This window comes from Pelobates fuscus, chromosome 7 (assembly GCF_036172605.1).
Source record: "Pelobates fuscus isolate aPelFus1 chromosome 7, aPelFus1.pri, whole genome shotgun sequence".
In the NCBI taxonomy this organism is placed as follows: Eukaryota; Metazoa; Chordata; class Amphibia; order Anura; family Pelobatidae; genus Pelobates; species Pelobates fuscus.
The window spans coordinates 121,233,646-121,257,658 of record NC_086323.1 but is presented as its reverse complement, the minus strand read 5'-3'; the positions used below and the strand labels follow the sequence as shown (position 1 = coordinate 121,257,658).

The following is a 24,013-nucleotide window of genomic DNA, read 5'->3' as shown; positions in this document are numbered from 1 at the left end:
CCCACTCTAGATGTTACCCTCAATGTTCCAGAGATAATTGCTACACATTGAAAAATGCAGTGTACCTGAACAAGCTGCTATCCTGTACAAACCCACAGTGTTCCCGATAGTTCAAGCCGTGATTTGTCATTAATGCGATGATTATGGCTTACAGCTCATGAAAACCCCAAATCCACAATCTCAGTAAATTAGAATATTGTGAAAAGGTGCAATATTCTAGGCTCACAGCTGCTTTCTGGTGCAAACCTCCAGATTCCCAGAGCAAGCTGCTTTTCTGTGCAAACCCTCAGTGTGCCACAGCAAGTAGTGTAGCCCCATGTAGCCAAAGCGCAGCTTAGCGGAAAAGGGCCTTGACAGGGGTTAGGAGGCAGGCTTAGGAGGAAGCGGCCGGGACTGGTGGATTGTGGGTAAGGGGTTTGGCTATTTCAATAGGTAGCCATTTTGGAAAGAATCAATTTTAATCTCCTACCTGGTTAAGTTTGACCCACCCACCCTCCCTAGGTCTGTTTTACATTGGGAGGCTATACCGTTTTGTCAAAGCGGCGGGATAGGGAGGCGAAGAAGAGGAAATAGGCTCCCCATGAAGAACGTGATGGATATGGAAAATTGTGGTCATTGGTGGTTGGTAGGTTTCGAGTCCTGGAGGTAGCTCAGAACCTGGTGGGGTAGGGGAATCCGGGTATACCCCTGCCATGGTTAATTTATGTTTGGCACTTTAAGTTTATTCATGTTGGAGTAATGTTGAAAATGTGATATATGTTACTTATGTGGGGGTCATTGCCTTTTATATTAAAAGAAGGATACGGATGTAAGGGCAGAGCATGGGGGGCAATGACCCATGTTGATTTGTTAATTTATTATTATCATTATTATGATCGTTATTATTATTATCGTTATTAAATTGAGATTGTTTTAATAAAGCTGTGAATAATTTGACCCATATACCCTAGTGTCAGCGTGTTATTGGGAGTAGATATGTGGGGGGGTTTGTCCAAGGTTCCGACTTCCCATATGGCGACTATACACTGGTCATGTTCCTGTACAGATTCTCATTACAGGTTGTATTCCTGTACTAACTCACACTTGTGCTAACTGACACTTCTCGGAAATTATTATTGCTACCACTACGATTATCTAACCTGGGAGGAAATATTGGTTTAAATAATGACATTTCGTGTCAATTCCTGTACAAATACTGAACATTGGGCAATCAAGGTGTATCTTAGATAATCAAATCTGTCCAGGAAAATTATAACCAGGCAGCATGGGGTCTTAATCTGGTGGAGGAAACAAAGCTCCCTGTTGAAATGTGGCTTTTATGAAATCAAAGTCTGGCTCAAAAGAAAACCCCAAACAATCTAGGTAATTAAAGGAACACTATGGTGACCAAAACAACTTTAGCTTAATTAAGCAGTGTTGATGTATAGAGCATGCCTCTGATGTTTCACTGCTTAATTATGTGCCATTTATGAGGTAAATCACTTTTGTTTCTGTTAATGCAGCCCTAGTCACACCTCCTCTGCCTGTGACTCACACAGCCTGCATGAAAACAAAATGGTTTCACTTTCAATCAGATGTAACTTTAAAACGTTTTATCTCTTGCTCTGTAAATTGAACTTTATTCACAAACAGGAGGTTTATGCATGGTCTAGCAAGCTATTACCATTGAAGGAGATAGCACATTCTAATTTTAACTGAATTTGCAATAATGGAAGTGTAAACATTAGATGACTCTTTACAGGAAATGTTTAGGATGGTTGTGTAAGTCACATGCAGGCAGGTGTGATTAGGACTGCATAAACAAAATAATTTAACTCTTAATTGGCAGAGAATTGAGCAGTGAGACTGCAGTACATGACCTATACACCAAAAGTGCTTCATTAAGCTAAAGTTGTTTTGGTGACTACAGTGTCCCTTTAAAGTTCAAAAGGTTAGGTTTTGAACCTCTATCAACAGATCAGAAATGTAACCTAATGGCCCTCAGTAACACAACGACCAAGAATTGATTTCTTGGTAGATATACACAACCTACACAACCCAAAAAATGTTCAAAAGCCATACATAGAAAAGACTTCAGTGAAAACTAACTAATAACACACTAGACAAGGAGTCATCAACCTATGGAAAGTGTGACATGCATAACACAAGGTTTATTTGCATGGCACTCAAAGCTGCCAGAGCCAAACAGGATCTGGCCTACCAGGTGTTCCACTGGGACTTCAGACATCTGTTTGTGTTAGACATGTGCAATTCGTTTTGTTCCGAATGCAAATTCGGCCGAATTTCGGACACTTCCGAATGTCCAAAGTGCCGAACCGAATTGCCGAATTTGGGAAGTTCCGAAGTGCCGAATTTGGGAAGTTCCGAAGTGCCTCGGATTTCTGAGAGTAACAAAACAGGAGAGGGTTGGAGTAGGGTTAGGGGTTGGGGTAGGGTAGGGTAACCCTTCCCCTCACCCTATGCTAACCCTAACTTTACCTCTAACCCTACCATAACCCTACTCCTAACCCTGCTCCTAACACAACCCTACTCCTAACCTTACCCCTACCCTTAACCCTGCCCTTAACCCTGCCCTATCCCGAAGTGCAGGATTTTGGAATGCCGCACCGAACCGAGTATTTGTCCATGCACATCTCTAGTTTGTGTAACTCGAGCGGTGATTGCAGGTGGTGAGGAACGATCCTCAATTTATGCATTGCAGCACTTAGAGGAAGTGATCTCAGATCACTTTCTCCCCAAACTTGTGAACAGGAATCCGTGTGGAGTAGAGCAGCTGCCGAAGCTATTGCAGGTCCTGCCCTTGACCTGTTCGAAAAACTTACTATACAGATATCTTGTGTAGGTTGTGCCACAGAGATCGATGGCACATACAGACAGCTGGAATAGTAGTCCATTTATAGGCATATAGCCTGGTAGGATATAGTTATTAACTAGCTATGTTTCATCCTCAAGTGTTACTCCACACAGAGAATAAAGTACCAACTACTAAATACAAGAGCTCCTGGAGGAGCCTGCTTGCTAGTCTACTGCCCAAGGACTATGGGTCATGTAACCAACCCCTTAAACTAATTGATTTGTGTGGTTTCCCTTTTCCATTCGGTAACCGAACAAACGCACACATTTCGGACCACCTCTGGGCTTGTTAACACCTATTAACCTCTCTTGACACCTCCATCATCATTGCACACTTTGTATCTTAAGTGTTTGGCTGTGTGGCCACCGTTCTTAGGAATGAACACGTGGGAACTGAGTTGGTGGCCATCTTGGCGAACGAACGCAGGCAGCGGTGCTCGGTCATCAAGTGTATGGAACTAAAATATGGACCGACAAACACCACTGAACTTAGACGAATGCCTGCTTCTTGGATACACATGTCGGGAGAGCGCTGTTCAGTCGGATTGTTCGCATGAACTATGCAAACAATCTCTACTTAACCGTCATAGTATACGATTTGTGTTTTGTTCATTATTGACTCCCGAAAGAGACTGACTGCCCTACCTTTCTCCTGGAACTATTTGGGGCAGTCGCCTCATGTGTGGTTGGTCAAAACTTTACCCTGGTGGCGATTCAACTGTGTTTGAGGGATCTGAGTGCTTTTTGGATATGTTATGAGCTTAGATCCAGGCTTTCATTAGTCCCTGGCCTTATCTTATATTTAAGATAGCCTTATGCCTATCCCCTGCATGCTTTAACTTCTTGAATGTGTTAATCTCTATTCTCTAACACTTCAACTGGAAGGCTATTCCATGAATCCACTACCCTCTCAGTAAAGTAATACTTCCTGATATTATTTTTAAACCTCTGTCCCTCTAGTTTAAAACTACCGTATATACTCGAGTATAAGCCGACCTGAATATAAGCCGAGGCCCCTAATTTTACCCCAAAAAACTGGTTAAACATATTGACTCGAGTATAAGACTAGGGTGGGAAATGCAGCAGCTACTGGTAAATTTCTAAATAAAATTAGATCCTAAAAAAATTATATTAATTGAATATTTATTTACAGTGTGTGTATATAATGAATGCAGTGTGTGTGTATGACTACAGTGTGTGTATGAATGCAGTGTGTGTGTATGAATGCAGTGTGTGTGTATGAATGCAGTGTGTGTGTATGAGTGCAGTGTGTGTGTGTGTGATGCAGTGTGTGTGTGTGTGTGATGCAGTGTGTGTTTGTGTTGCAGAGCCTTGGTGGGGGGTGGGCATTTTTATTATTATTTTTTTTAAATATGATTTTACATTTTTTTTGATATATTATTATTTTTTTTTTTATTTATAATTTTTATTTTATTTTATTATTATTATTATTTTTTCGTCCCCCCTCCCTGCTTGATACATGGAAGGGAGGGGGGCTCTCACTCCCTGGTGGTCCAGTGGCATTGGCAGTTCAGTGGAGGGGGCTGGCAGAGCATTTACTTACGTCTCCTGCAGCTCCTGTCAGCTCCCTCCTCCTCCGCGCCGGTCCGTGCAGCTCTTCTGTCAGCTCACACTGTAAGTCTCGCGAGAGCCGCACTATGACCCCGCGGCTCTCGCGAGATTTACACTGGGAGCTGACAGAGGTGATGAACGGACCGGCGCGGAGGAGAAGGGAGCTGACAGGAGCTGCAGGATGTCACGATTCGGGTAACCAAACACGCTAACACACACACACAGAAAAGGTGCAGTACCAGACCTTAGAGTGGCCGGGCTAAGCACACAAAGAATAGTCAGGAGACAAGCCGAGTAAGGGGAACCAGAAGTCAGAATAACGAGAAACAAGCCGAGGTCAAGGGGTAGGAGAAAGTCACAAAGTCAGATAAACAAGCCAGAGAGTATGTAACCAGAAACACAAGTTCAGTAACAATACTAGCAAGCAAAGACCACAACAGGGCAGGGAGGAACAGGAAAGGTAAGTATTTAAACCATAAGGTTAATTCTGATTGGATAATTTCCAATCAGAATTAACAATCACACGTGGGAGGTATCTAGACCTCCCAATGTGATTGAGGCACTGTGCCTTTAACGCCGGGTCAGGTGGCTGACCCCGGCGTGTAATAAATTGGCCGGTATCCCAGCGTGCAGTGTCATGCATGCTGCTGCTGGGGGACGTGGAGGCAGGCGCGGGCGGCATCCGTGGCTGAGAGGATGCCGCCCGCCGAGCGCATGGCAGGAAGGGGACCGTGGACGGCTGGAGGTTGAGTGCCGCGAGTGGACTGCAGCCTCCCCTCGCAGCCGCCCGCGGGATCCTGACACAGGAGAGGTAAGCGCTCGCTGCCAGCCCCCAGTCTGTATTATGGCAATGTAAATTGCCATAATACAGACAGTGACTCGAGTATAAGCCGAGTTGGGGTTTTTCAGCACAAAAATTGTGCTGAAAAACTCGGCTTATACTCGCGTATATACAGTATGTCCTCTTGTTGTGGTAGTTTTTCTTCTTTTAAATATAGTCTCCTCCTTTACGGTGTTGATTCCCTTTATGTATTTAAATGTTTCTATCATATCCCCACCGTCTCGTCTTTCCTCCAAGCTATACATGTTAAGATCCTTTAACCTTTCCTGGTAAGTTTTATCCTGCAATCCATGAACCAGTTTAGTAGCCCTTCTCTGAACTCTCTCTAAAGTATCAATATCCTTCTGAAGATATGGTCTCCAGTACTGCGTACAATACTCCAAGTGAGGTCTCACCAGTGTTCTGTACAATGGCATGAGCACTTCCCTCTTTCTACTGCTAATACCTCTCCCTATACAACCACACATTCTGCTAGCATTTCCTGCTGCTCTATTACATTGTCTGCCTACATTTAAGTCATCAGAAATAATCACCCCTAAATCCCTTTAGTCAGATGTTGAGGTTAGGACTATCAAATATTCTGTACTCTGCCCTTGGGCTTTTACGTCCAATATGCATTATCTTGCACTTATCCACATTAAATGTCAATTGCCACAACTCTGACCATTTTTCTAGTTTACCTAAATCATTTGCCATTTGGCTTATCCCTCCTGGAACATCAACCCTGTTACATATCTTAATACTATCAGCAAAAAGACATACCTTACCATCAAGACCTTCTGCAATATCACTAAAAAATATTAAAGAGAATGGGTCCAAGTACATATCGCTGAGGTACTCCACTGGTGACTAGCCCATGCTTCGAATATACTCCATTGACTACAACCTTCTGTTGCCTGTCACTCAGCCACTACCTTACCCATTCAATAATATTGGAATCCAAACTTAAAGATTGCAGTTTATTGATAAGCCTTCTATGTGCAACAGTGTCAAAAGCCTTACTGACATCTAGGTAAGCAATGTCTACTGCACCACCCTGATCTATTATTTTAGTTACCCAATCTAAAAAAATCAATTAGATTGGTTTGGCATGATCACCCTGAAGTAAACCCATGCTGTCTCTGATCTTGAAATCCATGTGTTTTTAGATGTTCAACAATCCTATCCTTTAACATGGTTTCCATTACTTTCCCCACTACTGAAATAAAGCTTACTGGCCTATAGTTGCCCGACTCCTCCCTACTACCTTTCTTGTGAATGAGCACAACATTCGCTAACTTCCAATCTTCTGGGACTACTCCTGTTAACAATGATTGGTTAAATAAATCCATTAATGGTTTTGCTAGTACACCACTAAGTTCTTTTAATAACTTTGGGTGTATTCCATCAGGTCCCATTGACTTATTTGTCTTTACTTTTGACAGTTGAAATAGAACCTCTTCCTCTGTAAACTCACATGTAACAAATGACTAATGTGTCCTTTTTCCTAACTTATGCCCCTTTCCTTCATTTTCATCTGTAAATACTGAACAAAAATATTAATTGAGTCAGTCAGCTAAACCTTTACATACCTTCCTTCTTTTGTTTTTAATCTAACTAATCCTTGTTTTACTTTCCTTTTCTCATTTATGTATCTAAAAAATGATTTGTCCCCTTTTTTTTACTGACTGTGCTATTTTCTCTTCTGTATGTAATTTGGAAGCTCTTATAACTTGCTTAGCCTCTTTCTGCCTAATCTTATAGATCATTTTGTCTTCCTCACTTTTTTTTTTTTTTTTTATAATTACTAAATGCTAACTTTTTGTTTTTCTCCAATTTTGGCCACATCTGTGGAGCACCACAGTGGTTTCTTGATTTTTTTTAGCTTTTACTGACAAGTCTAATGCAATTTTCTGTTGCCTTCAGCAGTGCAACTTTTAAATAATCCCATTTCTCTTGGACTCCATTTAAATTGCTCCAGTCTGATAATGACTCCTTTACACATATTCTAAATTTAGAAAAGTCTGTTTTTTTTTTTTAAAGTCTAAAACTTTTGTTTTTGTGTGGTGTGACTCAGTCACTATTCTTATATTAAACCACACTGGATCCTAAACTTTCACCTACAGTAATATCTGATGGCCTCTTCACGAGGTGGCTCCTCAACGACTTGTTTTAGAGACAATCCCAGTAGGGAGTTTAGAATATGTTTGCTCCTTGTACAAGCAGCTATTTTGGCTTTCCAATTCACATCAGGAAGAGTACAGTCACCCATGATGATAACTTCCCCCTTTATTGTCATTTTAGCTATTTCCTCAACTAGTAGATTATCTAACTCTTCAATTTGTCCTGGGGGCCTATAAATCACACCTACACGAGTTACTGTGTGATTACCAAATTCTAACATAACCCAAACGGACTCTATGTTCGCCTCACTAACTTTTGTTAGGCTAGATTTTATGCTATCCTTCACATACAGGGCCACCCCTCCCCTTTTCTTGCCTTCCCTGTTTTTTCTATATAAAGAGTACCCTGGTATTGTTATGTCCCAGTCATTTTTCTCATTATACCAAGTCTCAGTAACAGCAACTAAAACTACATTATCAGTTGCCATTATTGCCACAAGTTCATGGATCTTATTCCCTAAACTGCGAGCATTTGTAGACATGACTCTAAGCTTATAATTTTTTAACCCACTTGCTATGGGCACCTTCTGTCCTTGTTTTGGGGGGTAATTGGATTTATGTTTTATCACCCTTTTGCCCCCCCTCCTAGTTTAAATACATCCTAGCAAAACCTCTGAACTGCTCACTGAGAACATTTGTTCCCTTTTGAGAAAGATGCAAACCATCTTTTTTGTACAGTTTATTTCCATTCCAAACAGAGCTACCATGAGAAATAAAGCCAAATCCTTGCTCCCGACACCATTCACCAAGCCACATGTTAAAGTCCCTAATACGCATCCGCATGTCGTTCTGAGTGTTATGCACAGGCAGAACTTCAGAGAATGACAGTGTGGAAGCAACCTGCCGTATATCATTAGCAAAAACACCAAAAACTTCCTTTACCTCTGAAACCTCATTGCAAGCCAAGTCATTTGTCTTTAGATGGACAAATACATCCAATTCCCCTTCCTGCTTTGCTCGCTTAACAATATTACAAATACATCTCCTGTCTCTGTGAGCAGTAGTTACAGGAAGACATCTCACAAGACCACCATTGTCCATCTCCACACCTCTTATGATATAATCCCCCAACAACAACTGCTTTCTATTAGGCATCACTATAGTCTCCAAGCCTGTCTCCACAACACCACTACACTTGGTGCCTGAGCCTGTCTCCACAACACCACTACCCTCAGTGCCTGAGCCTGTCTCCACTACAACACTACCCTCAGTGCCTCTCTCCACAACACCACTAGCCTCAATGCCTCTCTCCACAACATCACTAGCCTCAGTGCCTCTCTCCACAACATCACTAGCCTCAATGCCTCTCTCCACAACACCACTAGCCTCAGTGCCTCTCTCCATAACACCATTACACTCTGAAAGTGCAGAAAATGAATTATGTAAAGCAACAGACTGTGCAATATGCCTTTTATCCAGAACTCTAAGTCAACCAGACCCTACAGTAATCCATCTGCCATTCCTAGAATGTCTCTGCGGCAGTGGCTTTAGAGCAGTTCCAGCCTGAGTTTGTTTACCAGATAATTTACAAATCTCAGACTTAAAAAAAATACAATCTCATGCCGCAATATAGAGAACTGTCTACAGATTAGACAGCATCCAAATCTCCAAAAAGTGGAATGTGAAACAAATGCATAACAACTCTTACACTGAACTAAGTCTGCCATTTTAATGAGGTGAATAATTTAAATCAAACAAATCTTAAATTATTTTTTTTTCTCCTGAATACCTCAAATTACCTCCAGTTTATCTCCAGAATATCTCCAATCACACACTTAGAAGCAGCACTCGCCAGAATATATCCAATCACACACTTACAAGCAGCACTCTCCACAATATCTCCAATCACACACTTACAAGCAGCACTCTCCCGAATATCTCCAATCACACACTTACAAGCAGCACTCTCCAGAATATCTCCAATCACACACTTACAAGCAGCACTCTCCCGAATATCTCCAATCACACACTTACAAGCAGCACTCTCCAGAATATCTCCAATCACACACTTACAAGCAGCACTCTCCAGAATATCTCCAATCACACACTTACAAGCAGCACTTAGATGTAGCAACTAGCAACCAAGCTATTGTCGGGTTCCCGCGGGCGGCTGCGAGGGGAGGCTGCACTCCGCTCGCAGTACTGACCCTCCAGCCGTCTGCGGTCCCCTCCTACTCCTAGGCTCGGCGAGCGGCATCCTTCCAGTCTCGGATGCCGCCCGCGTCTTCCTCCACGTCCCCCAGCGGCAGCATGCATGACGCTGCACGCTGGGAGACCGCCCAAGATATTACACGCCGGGGTCAGTCACCTGACCCGGCGTTAAAGGCACAGTGCCTCAATCACAGTGGGAGGTTTAGATATCTCCCACGTGTGATTGTTAATTCTGATTGGAAATTATCCAATCAGAATTAACCTTTTGGTATAAATACTTACCTTTCCTGTTCCTCCCTGCCCTGTTGTGGTCTTTGCTTACTAGTATTGATACCGAACTTGTGTTTCTGGTTACGTACTCTCTGGCTTGTTAATCTGACTTTGTGACTTTCTCCTACCCTTTGACCTCGGCTTGTTTTCTCGTTATTCTGTCTTCTGGTTCCCCTTACTCGGCTTGTCTCCTGACTATTCTGTGTGTGCTTAGCCCGGCCACTCTAAGGTCCGGTACTGCACCTTTTCTGTGTGTGTGTGTGTGTTAGCGTGTTGGGTTCCCTGAATCGTGACAGCTATATTAGCCAAGCTAATGACAACAACCCTTATATACCTCCTAAAATCACCACCCACTATGAATGTTTAACACCTGGGTAGGCCTATGCTTATTTGTCAAACAATAGCTAATTAACCCCTTAGGACCGCAGCCAAATGTACAAGTTGTGATCAAAACAAAATGTAAACAAAACCTGGCATTTGCGCTATATGTCTGTCCAACCGTAATTCACCTATTTCATATTAAATGCACCCACACTTATTATATATCATTTTATTCAGGGGAAACAGGGCTTTAATTTAACAATATTTTATATCAAATATTTAGGTATGGAACATAATTTAATATGAATAAAATATTTTAAAAAATGGGAGAAAATACGATTTTTAAAGATTTTCTTAGTTCTACGTGACATTTTAACTGTGAATGTCAAAATACTGTTTTCTTTTACTGCAATAAAATACACATATTTGTATTCAGCGATGTCTCACGTGTAAAACAGTACCTCCTATGTACAGGTTTTATGGTGTTTTGGGAAGTTACAGGGTCAAATATAGCATGCTACCTTTTTCAGTTTTTTTCACATTGAAATTCGCCAGATTGGTTACGTTGCCTTTGAGACCATATGGTAGCCCAGGAATAAGAATTACCCCCATAATGGCATACCATTTAAAAAGTAGACAACCCAAGGTATTGCAAATGGGGTATGTCCAGTCTTTTTTAGTAGCCACTTAGTTACAAACACTTGCCCTCGCAAGGACCTCGCGATCACATGGCCCAGGGGGGCCGAATAGGATGGAGGGGGACTCCCTGGGTTCTCAGGTAAGTCCCCATACCGCGATCACCGGCGACCGGGTAAGTACATAAGATCGCAGGGCGTTCTATGCCGCCCTGCGGCGTTTAAAGCCATCAAAATAGGGACAGCATAGAACGCCCTGCGGTCTTAAGGGGTTAACCAACAATCAATAGCAAGTACCTAGCTAATCAAATCAAATGCCTTACCAATTACTAACAAGAAATCAAACCTTGTGCAATCAGTAACCTTTTCCTATAGATGAATCTTCTACGAATTCCAGGAGCTAGATGATAATATGCAGACCTCCCAGGATCTGGATAGGGAGGCTCTGCAGCAGAAATGTATCCAGTACTAAAAACAAGGCAAGACTATAACAGGCACAAAACAAGATAACAAGACAGGACTAGAAGAGCCCAGAACCAGAGCAGGACAGAAAGCAGAACCCAGAACATGTACACAATACATGAGGGAAACATTAACAGGACATGGACAGGGCAGGGCAGGACTGTACTTGAACTGGGAATACAAGATAAAAAAAAAAGTACAAGACAAGAGATACAAGGCAAAACAAGAGGAGACATAACTAAGTACTATATATGTAATAAACATTGGATATTTAAACATACATAAATGGCCAAGATGTATGCAGCCCACCACTGTCCCAAAGTCCTAACTGCCTAGATATGCATGACTAAATAAACAACAATAAAACACACACAGTACTTACCTGCAAAGAAAGAAGCAGAGGAAATTAGACCACTGCTTGCAGGAACAGACTAAAACAAAAAGGATTAATGGCAAAGCAACGGGTGTGGCAACAAAAAACAAACATTTAAAGGAATCCAAGAGACTGGGAATTCCAGGAACGTAATAAAGGAATGAACCCAGAAAACCCAGCATAAAGAAAACCAGACACAGAATAGGAAACCAGAAAAAACAAGAAAAACAAAACAAGAATTGTAAAAAGAGTACTGGGTACCAAAAGCCAAGACAGAAATGATCCACAACAGGAGCAGGATGTGACACATGGGAGGAAAAACCCTGTATGTTTGTATGAGAAACCCCATTTAGGGGTCTATGCATATAAGGCCATGTGTGGCCCTAATAAAGTTAATTCACTCCCAGCATTAAGTCTCGGCTTATGTCTGTGGGTGAAAGATTCCTTGGAAAGCTATAATCACTAAACAGCTGTACTCTCTGCAGGAGAGATTTGATCACTGGAAGCTGGATCCAGGAAGCTGCGGCAGCTAGGGGCTGAAGTGCTGGTGGTGTCCTGGCGATAGCTAGGAAGCGTGTTTGGCGGATGTACTCAGTAAGGGTACGAGGCGGACCACCACAATTTATATTTGTGCTGACATAAATAGAAAGCATATCAAAGTATAATCAAGTATGTACTTTTCACATAAAAACATACATAAATGAAATAATATTTTTAACAAAATACTCACTGGAGCACTGATCTTCAGTAAACTTGCCATTGGGCAGGCATTCTCTCTCCCCATTTTTTTGTTTGTCTTTAGTGAGATAACTTTGTCTACAGGAGAACTGTACTTTCTCTCCAACTAAGTAATAATCATCTGAATTTTGAAGATCTCCATTTTCCACTTGTGCATTGTACTTGCTGCATGTCTCTAAGATGGAAAAAGCAATGGATGACAGAACATAATTTATTGCATGAGTAACTAAAAGTCATGTCAGACTTAGCGATTATATGAATCGCCACTGACCAGGACAGTTTTCCAAAATAAGGTATTTAACTTCTAAATTATTTAACATCTTAATCAAAATACAAACACAAAACTGAAATCAACTAAAGCAGCATCACATTTTGTTGCAGATCAGATATTTATTATATCAAAATTAATTTCAACTAAGAGATTAATTGAGGCTTTGAGCTTTAAATATTTAACTACACATTAGAAAACATTGTGGAGCTTAACATTTGAGAAGTCACAACATTCTAGTCTTGAACAATGGGCCATGACAAAGCTTGACTGACCTATTTGGGTAAGCAATATTAGGGTGCCCAGTTAGCAGATCCTCCTATTGAGAACTGTTTTATTCTTGACCACAGGGCTTAATCGCCAAGAGAGGGCCTAATCACCAAGTTGATTAATCAAAAGTTGATTTAGAGATTGTGTATGGAAGCAAATATTTTACTACAAAATTAGAAAAAAGTTTATAGACATTTGCATCTAAGAAGTCACAAAAATGTTTGTTTTATACAATGGATATTACCTAAAATAAAAGGAAATAATATAAACAAGATAAAACACTCACTTACACAGCTCATGTGCATCTGCTAGTTTAAGGGTATTGTACTGACTGTACATTGTGTGTGGTAGTTAAACGATATTCTAATTACAGCACAAAAAAGGAGAAAATTAAGTATTTACAACTACCATACACATTGTACAGTCAGTACAATACCCTTAAACTAGCAGATGTATATGGGCTGTTTAAGCTGTTGGCAAATATACAATATAATACTATAGACACATTGGGGTATAATATTCCTCTCAATTACACTAATTTATTACAAAGTACACTCAAAGCATCCTTCTGGCTATTCCAAGTCTTACACTGCACCTGTTAGGTTTAAGGTTCTGTATTACATCTACAATATGTGGGGTATTTCTAATTATGTTCTTTTCTTTTTTTCAGTCCTGCAGTGATAGTTTTTATTATTTTTTTTTGTTTACAAACGTTTTATAGGGTTCTCCTATACAATGTATATTGAGGAAGCCCAGTTGCCATCTGCTGTGATTTTTCTCACGACTGACCAATTTGGGAACTAATGGCAAGCGCTTTTCATTCTGAAAAAATATTGGTATTTTATCACACATTTACTAATTTAGTAAGTCTCCCTCCAGTTCATGATATTTAGTAATGAATGCCTTGTGCTAGATAAATAATGCAATCATGTTTTATTTCTATATTTTTTCCAAACATTTTACAATATATAACTTAAATGATTATAAAAATATACCATGTGTAAAATGTAATATTAGAATATATTTAATTAAATTAATAAAGTGCATTCTTGTTAAATGTACATAGAGTTTATAAATAATAATTGCAGAGGGGAAATTGCACATGAAAAGCTCTGATTAACAGTGCAGAGAAAAAATGTGTATATTCCTTACTTGTACATTTGGGTTTAGGATTCCATCCATTTTCAGTACAAATGGATCTGCCATAGTAATTTCTGCCCTGTGGCCGAAATCCATCATTACACCGATAATCGATATATGTTCCTAATTGCTTTGGAAAATAATAATTGTAATAATATAACTGTCCATCTGCAATCTCTGGACGGATACATGTTTGACCTGCAGAAATAAATATATAATTATGGTTGCTTAAAATAAATAAATTAGCATTAACATGTGATTAGCATATTACATGTGATCTGCCAGCATAAAAAAATAATGAAACAAAAACATATGGTAATTCAAGCTGTCCACTTAATAGATTATATATATTTTGTATAAATGCCTTGCATAATTACATATATTTAAGTATATATATATAAAAGGACATGGGATAGTCCTAATGTGATGGCAGCACTCGCTGAAGTAGGAGTGGAGGGACATCAGCACTGGAATCAGGTAAGCGACAAAAAGGTTGGGAGGGGAGGCTTCGAGGGAGGGGAGCACTATAGTGCTAGGTATACAACTTTATATTCCTAGCATTATAGTTTCCCTTTAAAGGGTGTACTTACCTTTTCCTAATTTCCTCAATTCAGTGAAAATTCTGCCAAGTATCTCAGTCCTGCCAAAAGGGCATTGGAAATAAACAAAACTAATTAATGAAAAAGCACTTTTCTACCAAGTAACCAATACTCCATAATATGTGTTTGTACATGTGCAGAACAAACACCACAAACATCTGACTTTATGTTGTGTACAAGTAAAGTTAATTATACTTGTTAATTAGTTACACCGATTAAAGCATAACTTCCATAGAAGTGACTGTTCCTTACTACATCTCCACAGTAATAACACAGAGGTGGTAATTAAAAGATTATATGCTGTGCTACTGTTTCCACCACCCAATGATACCGTGTGCATACACATGCACACTGGGTTATCTAATGGATCTTTAACTACTTTACATACATTGTCATAAAAGAAGCAGTTTGACTATTCAAATTATCCCACACAGATCAACCACTGGTAAAAGTAGACACTCCAGTGTAACTTATTTGGCGTATTTTATGCTTTAATATGTTGCTAATCTTTTCACCAGTTTATGTCAAACTTTGCCAGAAATGTATTTCATTTTGTAATATTTTTACATACACATTTATTCTGTGCATTTTGTAAATCTGATATGTTCCACTTTCATTAGGCTATCTCTTCTGAGATATATGTGTGTGTGTGTACTCAGCAGTCTGTGTGTGTATTCAGCAGTCTGTGCGAGTACTCCGCAGTCTGTGTATTCCACAGTCTGTGTGTGTGTGTGCTCCGCAGTCTGTGTGAGTGTACTCAGCAGTCTGTATGTGTATACTCTGCAGTCTCTGTGTGTGTGTGTGTGTACACTCAGCAGTCTGTGTGTGTGTACTCAGCAGTCTGTGTGTGTGTACTCAGCAGTCTGTGTATGTATATTCAGCAATCTGTGTGTGAATGCCGCAGTCTGTGTGTGTGTATTCCTGTATAGTGCTGCTCTCTGTATAGTACAGGTATGTGTGTATAGTATCCTGGGACATTCAGTGCTCCCTGTATAGTGCTGCTCTCTGTATAGTACGCGTCTGTGTGTATAATATCCTGGGACAGTCAGTGCTTCCTGTATGGTGCTGCTCTCTGTATAATACAGGTCTGTGAGTATCATATCCTTGGATAGTCAGTGTTCGCTGTATAGAGCTGCTCTCTGTATAATACAGGTCTGTATAATATCCCAGAATAGTCAGTGCTCCCTGTATAGTGCTGTTCTCTGTATAATACAGGCATGTGTCTGTATAATATCCCAGGACAGTCAGGGCTCCTTGTATAGTCCTGCTCTCTGTATAGTTCAGGTCTGTGTGTATAATATCCTGTGACAGTCTGTGTCCCCTGTATAGTGCTGCTCTCTGTATAATACAGGCTTCTGTGTATTATATCCTGGAACAGTCAGTGCTCCCTGTATAGTTCTGCTCTCTGTAAAATAAAGGTCTGTGTAAGTATAATATCCCAGAATAGTCAGTGTTCCCTATATAGTGTTGCTCTCTGTATAATACAGGTCTGTGTCTGTATAATATCCCCGAATAGTCAGTGCTTCCTGTATAGTGCTGCTTTCTACGTAATACAGGTCTGTGTATAATATTTTGGGACAGCCAGTGCTCCCTGTATAGTGTATAGTACAGGTCTGTGTATAATATCCGGGACAGTCAGTGCGCCCTGTATAGTGCTGCTCTCTGTATAGTACAGGTCTGTGTATAATATCCCGGGACAGTCAGTGCTCCCTGTATAGTGCTGCTCTCTGTATAATATAGGTCTGTGTGTGTAATATCATGGGACACTCAGTGCTCCCTGTTTAGTGCTGCTCTCTATATAATTGTATATATTTTGCAGCAATACACCGATTGGCCCATTTTTACTAAATTTGGGTTCATCCGATATGTTTTCCAAATAAGCCAAAATGACAAATGGCCAAAAGTCAAGCATTCTGTATTTTCGATTTTCAGGGAAAATGGTTTGGCAGAGCTGAATTTCTCTGCTATGCTCAAGTCTACCTCCCACCCCGTCTAGGCCATTGCTCAAACCAAACAAATTACTAGCAGGGAACACTTGGTTCTGAGTAGTGCTTTCTGAATATTACAGTCAGTGTATTCCATGTAGCTAATATAAACCGCTCAGAACCAGGCAGTAGTTAATATTTCTATGGAGAGAGCTAGTCTGAAGTGGAACCTGTAACAGATCCTTGTAGCTTCTCTCGAAATCCCAGATGAAGTAGAGCAGAGTAGTGATTATAGCTCCCAATCCCCCAAACATGAGTCGAGACTTCATGAAGGGGTAAAACGATCTGTTTAATTGTGGCCACAGCTTGCCCACAGGGACCTTGTGGAGGACTGAAACACAAGTTACAGTAACCAATCATTTTCCAGAACAATATAAAGCACACCCACATAAACAGTGAAATCCTTCCTCTCTATCCTGGAGATAATTGGGTTAAGTGGCCGGAGTAAAGTCAATTATCTCCCGGTAGAGAAAATATTTTCATTTTACAAATGTAACAAAATACATTAAAATACATAACTTTTATTTTACCAAACGGAACCCCCACATTCGACATATCCCCAGATAACTTGGATCTGAACGCTCAATATAGCCGAACAGCGCTCAGATCCCATGAACACAGTTAAATTGCCATGGAGCCAAAGAGTCTGTTCACCAAGTGTTCATTAGAAATATGTCCAGAATTAGCTCCATGGGTTTAGCTATCTGGGTCGGTGTAGTTTGTGTGTTGTGAATATACCGAATGGCACGGCGTTTGGTTAAATGGAGATGAAAAGATGGAAGTTGGGTAGTCCCAGCGGTGTTCATGGGAAATTGTGGCCGAAAATATTTCCACGCGGTCGACGACCAACCACTGCTGGGCGTTCGTCAGTTTAAAATGGCCGCCGCCAGGTGTTCGTTAAAACGAACGGCGACCACCCAGCCATCCATCAAATAGTTGTGGTTAACTACAGCTTCTGGGCGATTAATAAGCTGCACACTCCCATTGCGTGTGGTCTGGCTGTTCGGTAGTTTGTTCGGTTTTAATAAAAGGGAATGCAATAGGGCTAAATGCACGAACAGCAGCCGAAGTAAAGGGTCCTGGTATTCACAAAACATAATTTTGTCACAGAACCTAATTACATGATGCTGTAATTCCTGTCAAAGAGCATAACCATGCTGGACAGAGCATAGCACCAGAGGAAGGGGAAAAAAGTCACCCCTAACAACCTCTTCTTCCTTCTTCCCCTGACGAAACCCATAAACATCTTCTCCCTTCACTGACCAAATCTCCCAACAAATACAAAATCCATAGCAAAAACTTTGAAGTGTAGTGTACCATCCCTGTCAAGATAACAAGAGTAATACAAGTGCAGCATTGGGATGGCCCTTCCGAATTATAATTCATAAATTTCCCCACATTTCCCCCAATCCTTGTTATATTAAAACAAAGAAAACAGCATATAAACTAAACAGAAATAACCTGAAGCAAAATGACTGGCCGGAGGGGTCATGACGTAAGACGCTGAGAAGGTGGAGCGTCTGAGAAGCTGGCGGGTGCAGAAGTTCCCTCGAGCAAGCTAGCATCCTGAGTTTGAACATCCACGATCGCTGCTCCAGACCGAGAGACTGCAAAGAGGTCGGGGGATGAAGAGCCTGACAGGCTTGGAGCAGTGTCTGCCCGACAGTCTGCCCAACTGTTTGGCACAATCTCTTTGTACTGAGAGTGGGTAACCGTGAGTACAGCCCAGAAGGGGGCTTACCAAGCAGAGGCTGTTTTGTGTGCGGTTTAAAGGGGAATAAGCAGGGGGAGAGAAAGGGTGAAGAAAGCAGGATAGAGCAAAATAGTGGAAAAAGACTCTTAAAAGGAAAGAAAGAGAGAAAAAAAAAGAAAGAGAAAAGGGAGAGGGAAGGAAGAGAAAGGGGAAGGGGAGGGAGAAAAAAGGGGGTGTGGAAGAGAGAAAAAAAGGGGGAAAAGGCAAAAAATGATAAAGGGGGAAAGAGTGAAAGAAAAGTGAAGGGGAAAAGAAAAGAATCTCTCAATAAGAGGTAGTCTCAGAAGTTAGGTACTGCCTCCTTTTGCTTGCTTTCCATTCATATACCTACATCTGCTATATATATATATATATATACATACCACTGCTTCCCACTTTAAAGTGTGCATAAAAAGGCTGTAAAAGGAAAAATTAAAGAAGCAAGTACTAACAGCTAATTAGCAAGGCGTACATACAGAGAAAAATGACTACGAAAAATCAAACAAGAGAATTTAAATTAAATACAAAAAAGCAGAAGTAGAACAAAAAAAATTAACCTCTATGTTCTTCCCACAAATCTAAAAAAAAAGAAACAACGATGAAGAGTCCCAGGAAGACTCAGTAATTTCAGTAGGAGGAAATGCGGAAATTCCGAGAAGAACCTCTCTAGGCATCTCAACACTGGAAACGCAATATATTTCTCAGGCTCAGTTACAAATTTGTCTCGATAATCACATTGAGCAAATAAAAAAAGAATTGAAATCCCAATATTCAGTTTTTAAGAAAGAATTAATAAAAATGGGTTTAAAGATTCATATTCAGGAAGAAAAAATTGAAGGGATTACATTTTGATCTTCAGCAAGCTAACGCACAAATTGCAGGGCTACAAAAGAAGATAAGTGAAATAGAGGACAAAATAACTGATAATGAAGACCGTAGCCTCAGGAAGAATTTAAGGTTAAGAGGGGTTACAGAGAAAATTGAAAATCAGCAGCTAAATAAATTCCTCCTGGAGCTATTTAAAGATATGGGGAGTAAGGAAGCAAATAGTGAGTGACTCAGTCATAGAGAGAGCACATAGAGTCTCCAAACGAAGAGGCATCTCAGAGGAGCTACCTAGAGACATAAGTATATGCTTTTCCTCTTTTTACATCAGACAAAAAAAAATTTCAACCAGCCAGAAATTTCTCTCCAATAGACAAAAGATTCTCAAACTTGTCATTTTTTTCAAGATTTATCAATTATGACAAGACAAAAAAATGAGAGAATTAGAAGAAATCACAACCTGCCAAATATATGTGGGGCTTCCCTGTGAAATTAATTATAATTTTTGTATTATTTATATAGCACCTTCACATTCCGTAGCGCTGTCAATGGGTGGACAAACAGACATGTCATTGTAATCAGACATTTGGACGTACAGGAACAGAGAGGTGGAGAGCTCTGCTCAATGAGCTTTCATTCTAGTGGGAGTGGGGTATAGTGACACAATGGTAAAAGTAGGAGAACAACAATAAGCCTCTTACATTTGGCAATGTGGCTAAAGCAAAGGAGTGGGTTGACAAGCTAGTAGTATAATTATCTATATGCAAGAAACGGTAGCGTAGTTTAAGTTAAAAAATAAACTCGAGGGAAAGTATAAGAGAGAGGGAGAAATATAGTTAACAACTTTTCTCCTGTTGGAGAATGTCTATAAGCCTGATAATAAGGACAATGTAAATTATTCACACAAGAAAGTAATGATGAGTCTGGTGGAAAGGCAAAATAAGATAGTATATATAAGATTGTGTAATCAAAGAGAAAGGAAGAAATGGAAGGGAAAAGGGGAAGAAATACAAATAGGATAAGCACATAAAATTTAAAGAGAAAGCAACAGTGAACGTGAAGGGGCAGGGAGAATAATTAGATATGATATGCATATTAGGTAACACATAAAAATGATCACGTGACACTGATAACACTTTAATATTGTAATTAAGTTAGGGAATCCTGAAAAATGTGAGAGAAGGAGATGCACAGACACAAAATAAAACTAGAGTAGAGAAGGCCTCCTATCACAAGTGAGGGTGGAGGAATACTCATATATATATATATATATACATGATAGATACATTTTCACAAAAATATACTGCACCCGCAAAAATTTCTCAATGGGTCGATGACTCAATCCGGTTTTACAATCTTTTGGACATACATGGGGAAAATGGGGTTCCCTCATGTCCATTTTTTCGCTGGTTGGAGAGTCAATAAGTCAATTATCAGAAGTTGAGTAGATGTAAGTATTTTAAGACTAGAAAGGAAAGTTTGTATGGCTGTTTGGATGCGTGTTTTTTTTTTTTTGTCTCTTTTCTCTGACTGTTTGCTCCATACGGTGAGGGAAACAAATGGGCAAACATTAGAAATACGAAAAAAGAAAAAAGGATGGATAACTTAAAGGTGCTTACTCTTAATGTAAATGTATAAAATGAACATTACCCATCATATAGATCAAATTAGTTTTATAATAACTAAATTGGACCATTGTTTGTTGGTGAATAGAATGGGAATAAAGTCTATATGTTTAATTGTAAAATTAATTTTATGGCAAGACAGGAGGCTTCATATTTGCTTATCTTTCTTTACTGAAACTCCCAGCAGCAAAGAAACAGTTAACAATCAGTTTAAAAAATTTAACCAATCAGCATGCATCACAGTAATATAAACTGCCATCAGGCTCCTCCCAATTTCTCTTTCTTTGCTGCTTAGCCTCCCAGGTGAGTCTATTCTAATTATATCCCTATTAGTGCTCAATTTACTAACCTTTATCACTTTAATAACACTTAAATATATTTTTACACATATAATTTTCTGTTCCTTTAACATTCATGCAATAATATTATCCTCTTCTTAACAACTGTTTAGTGGACTGACTTTTAGTCAGCCCACAACTTCAAATTACCTCATAATTCTCTTATTTATTTATTAATTTAACAAACTTAAGTTTTGTGCTGTCAGTTTAATTACAAACTGCGAACTGACACTTTCGTTGCGGCGCCCGGCATTTTGCCGGTCCGTTTAGCCGCTCAGTTTCTCTGTGCACGATCTGTTACCATAGCGTTTCCATAGAAACGCGTCCCGCCCTCCCTCCTATGCCGCGGTCTTTTTCTCTTACTTTTTCCCGGGCTTTTGGCTCAGCGCCATCTTGTGGAAGGATTCTGTGCGGCAGTTTCGTTTCGTTTCGGCTCTTCACTGCAATCGCGACCCAGCTGCTCGGTAAGTACATTTTAATTTCTTAAAGCTCCAGTCCGTCAGTTAATTCTTAAAGGTATATACCCCATACTCAAAATATCTGTTTTTTCTGTTACAGATTCCCAATTTCAACAAAGTGTTTTCAAAATCCTTGCTTGATTTTGAGGGTGAACCCCTCTAGCCTATTTTCTGAGGGTGACCCCCTCTAGCCTCGTTTCTAAGGGTGACCCCCTCCAGCCTCTATACAGGGTAACCCCCTATATATATTACACAGGTACATACCTGTTATTGATTTGGACATTATATTGTTCCTTCCTCTCTGGGTGAACCCCACTGATAAACTGTGGATGAACCCCACTTTTTGTAAGGTAATTGTTTACGGTCTAAGTCCACCGCCTCATTGTACATAGTTTGTCTGCATAAATAAAAAAAATAAATAAAAAAAAAAAAAAAAAAAGAAAAAATTAAATAAATAAAAAAAAAATAAAAAAAATAAAAAACATCCAAAAAAGTGAAATAATATTGTGGTGACCCCACTGTTACTGACATTATGTCGGATTTGCCAGAACCAGCAGTCTCTGCTGAACTTAAGGCTTGGCTATTCAATGCCATAACCGAATCCATCCCCAAAGCTCTAGCAGCTTTCAGAGAAAAGACAGTCCCAGCCCCTACAGCGACTATTACCCAGCTGTCAGACTCCGAGGATTCTCACGGTTCAGAACGTGATGAAGCTCCTCGCAAACGCCCTTGGAAAGGTGATAGCGCTACCGCCGGTAAAGGCAAAGCGCCTGCCAAACACCCTAGGGTATCCTATTCTAAACCCAGGGAGGTTGTCTCCCAACATAATTTGGACCCGCTTGAGGGTTCAACCTCTAATTATGATCTTCAGGTGGTAGATGAATATTATGCAGATCATTCGGACAATGATGCTCCACCTAATCAGACATCCCGAGACCTTTACCCGTCTGAATTTGCAAATAATGACTACCTCATACCTCAAGAGGAATTCCATTTGGAATCTGACTTAACATCCGAAAACCCTAACTTAAAAAAGGATGATACCTTATTTGACACCTCTGGCCGCCCTTTATTTGACCCCAGATGCATCAAGCACCCTAGATCTGCCGAATGGACACCCCCGGACCACATTGCCAAATACTGCAGAATGTGGCTCCGTCGGCCTCTAGAAAAAGAGGTGAGAGCCAAATTGAGGGCAGAATGCCCACGTCCCATTATCCCGGACAAGGTGGCCAGTACACCTGAATTCGACCCCTTCCTTGTTACCTTTCTGACCAAGTCAGGGAAAGACCCCCGTAAGGGTATAGAACAGGGTCTGAAAGCCACTCAAGATAAGTTGATGGATGTGGCGGGCCCGCTTATACAAATTTTCATTTTAGCAGACGAGGCTTTATCAGGTGGCACGTTTGACGCACATATGGTGCGAGAGTGGGCACAAAGGGCCTTATGCCTTTTAGGCAATGCCAATGTGGCAATCTCGACAGAACGGCGGAAGGCCGTCCTTTATAAAATTGATGCCAAGCTTGCCGAATTGGGCACTAAAGAACTTGGTCCAGAGGCTCAAGGCATGTTATTCGGAGACAAGTTCATAAAAGAACTTAGTAAACATGTCTCTGTATTTACTATGCTGACAAAAGCGCAATCCTCAATTCGCAAGGTGTTTCGCACACAGCGTTTTTCTGGGAGAGCTGGTCGCTACAGAGGCCGTGCGACTGGCAGAGCCGCCTTCACGGGCTACAGGCCTCGACCTTCGGACACCTGGAACTCGGGCAATACCCGATTCCACCACAGACAATTTTTCCCCTCACGCGGAACTATCCGAGGACGTGGATCCGCTTCACTCCGCGGTCGCACTGCTACAGGTAATAGACCTTCCTTATTCTCATATTCCTATTGCAGGCCGGTTAACCCTTTTTTCCCAACAGTGGTCTCAACTCACTCAGGATCCTTGGATCCTTCAGACTGTGTCCGGGTTCCACCTAGACTTTTCAGACGAACCGATACAAAAATCTCCTCCTATCCCGATCAAAATGTCACTGTTAGACGAGTCGACTCTACAGAGCGAACTCAACAAGCTATTAACCAAAGGCGCGATCGAAAGAGTTGTTGGCCCTCAGGTCTTCATAAGCAACATGTTTCTAGTCAAGAAAAAGTCAGGAGACCTGCGACCTGTTATCAACCTGAGAGATCTGAACAAGTTCATCACATACCGTCATTTCAAAATGGAGGGAATCCATTTATTGAGAGACCTACTCTGCGAGGGAGATTGGTTCTCCCGCTTCGATCTAAAGGATGCATACCTCACGGTGCCGGTAACACCAACCCACCGCTGCCTCCTTCAGTTTCGTTGGGAACAGGAAATATGGCAATTTACCTGCCTCCCCTTCGGCCTATC

The 24,013-nt window shown here is 40.7% G+C and overlaps 1 protein-coding gene across 1 annotated transcript in view; it reads right to left on the bottom strand.

The window, feature by feature from the left end:
• The window catches only part of CFH (complement factor H), a 1,233,551-nt gene that overhangs the window by 1,112,978 nt on the left and 96,560 nt on the right, over window positions 1-24,013 (bottom strand). The window contains exons 8-9 of the mRNA XM_063428115.1: window positions 14,069-14,254; window positions 12,371-12,553 (exon numbers count right to left, since the gene is read on the bottom strand). Of these exons, the coding sequence (XP_063284185.1) occupies window positions 12,371-12,553; window positions 14,069-14,254 (369 nt within the window). The remainder of the gene's footprint in view (window positions 1-12,370; window positions 12,554-14,068; window positions 14,255-24,013) is intronic.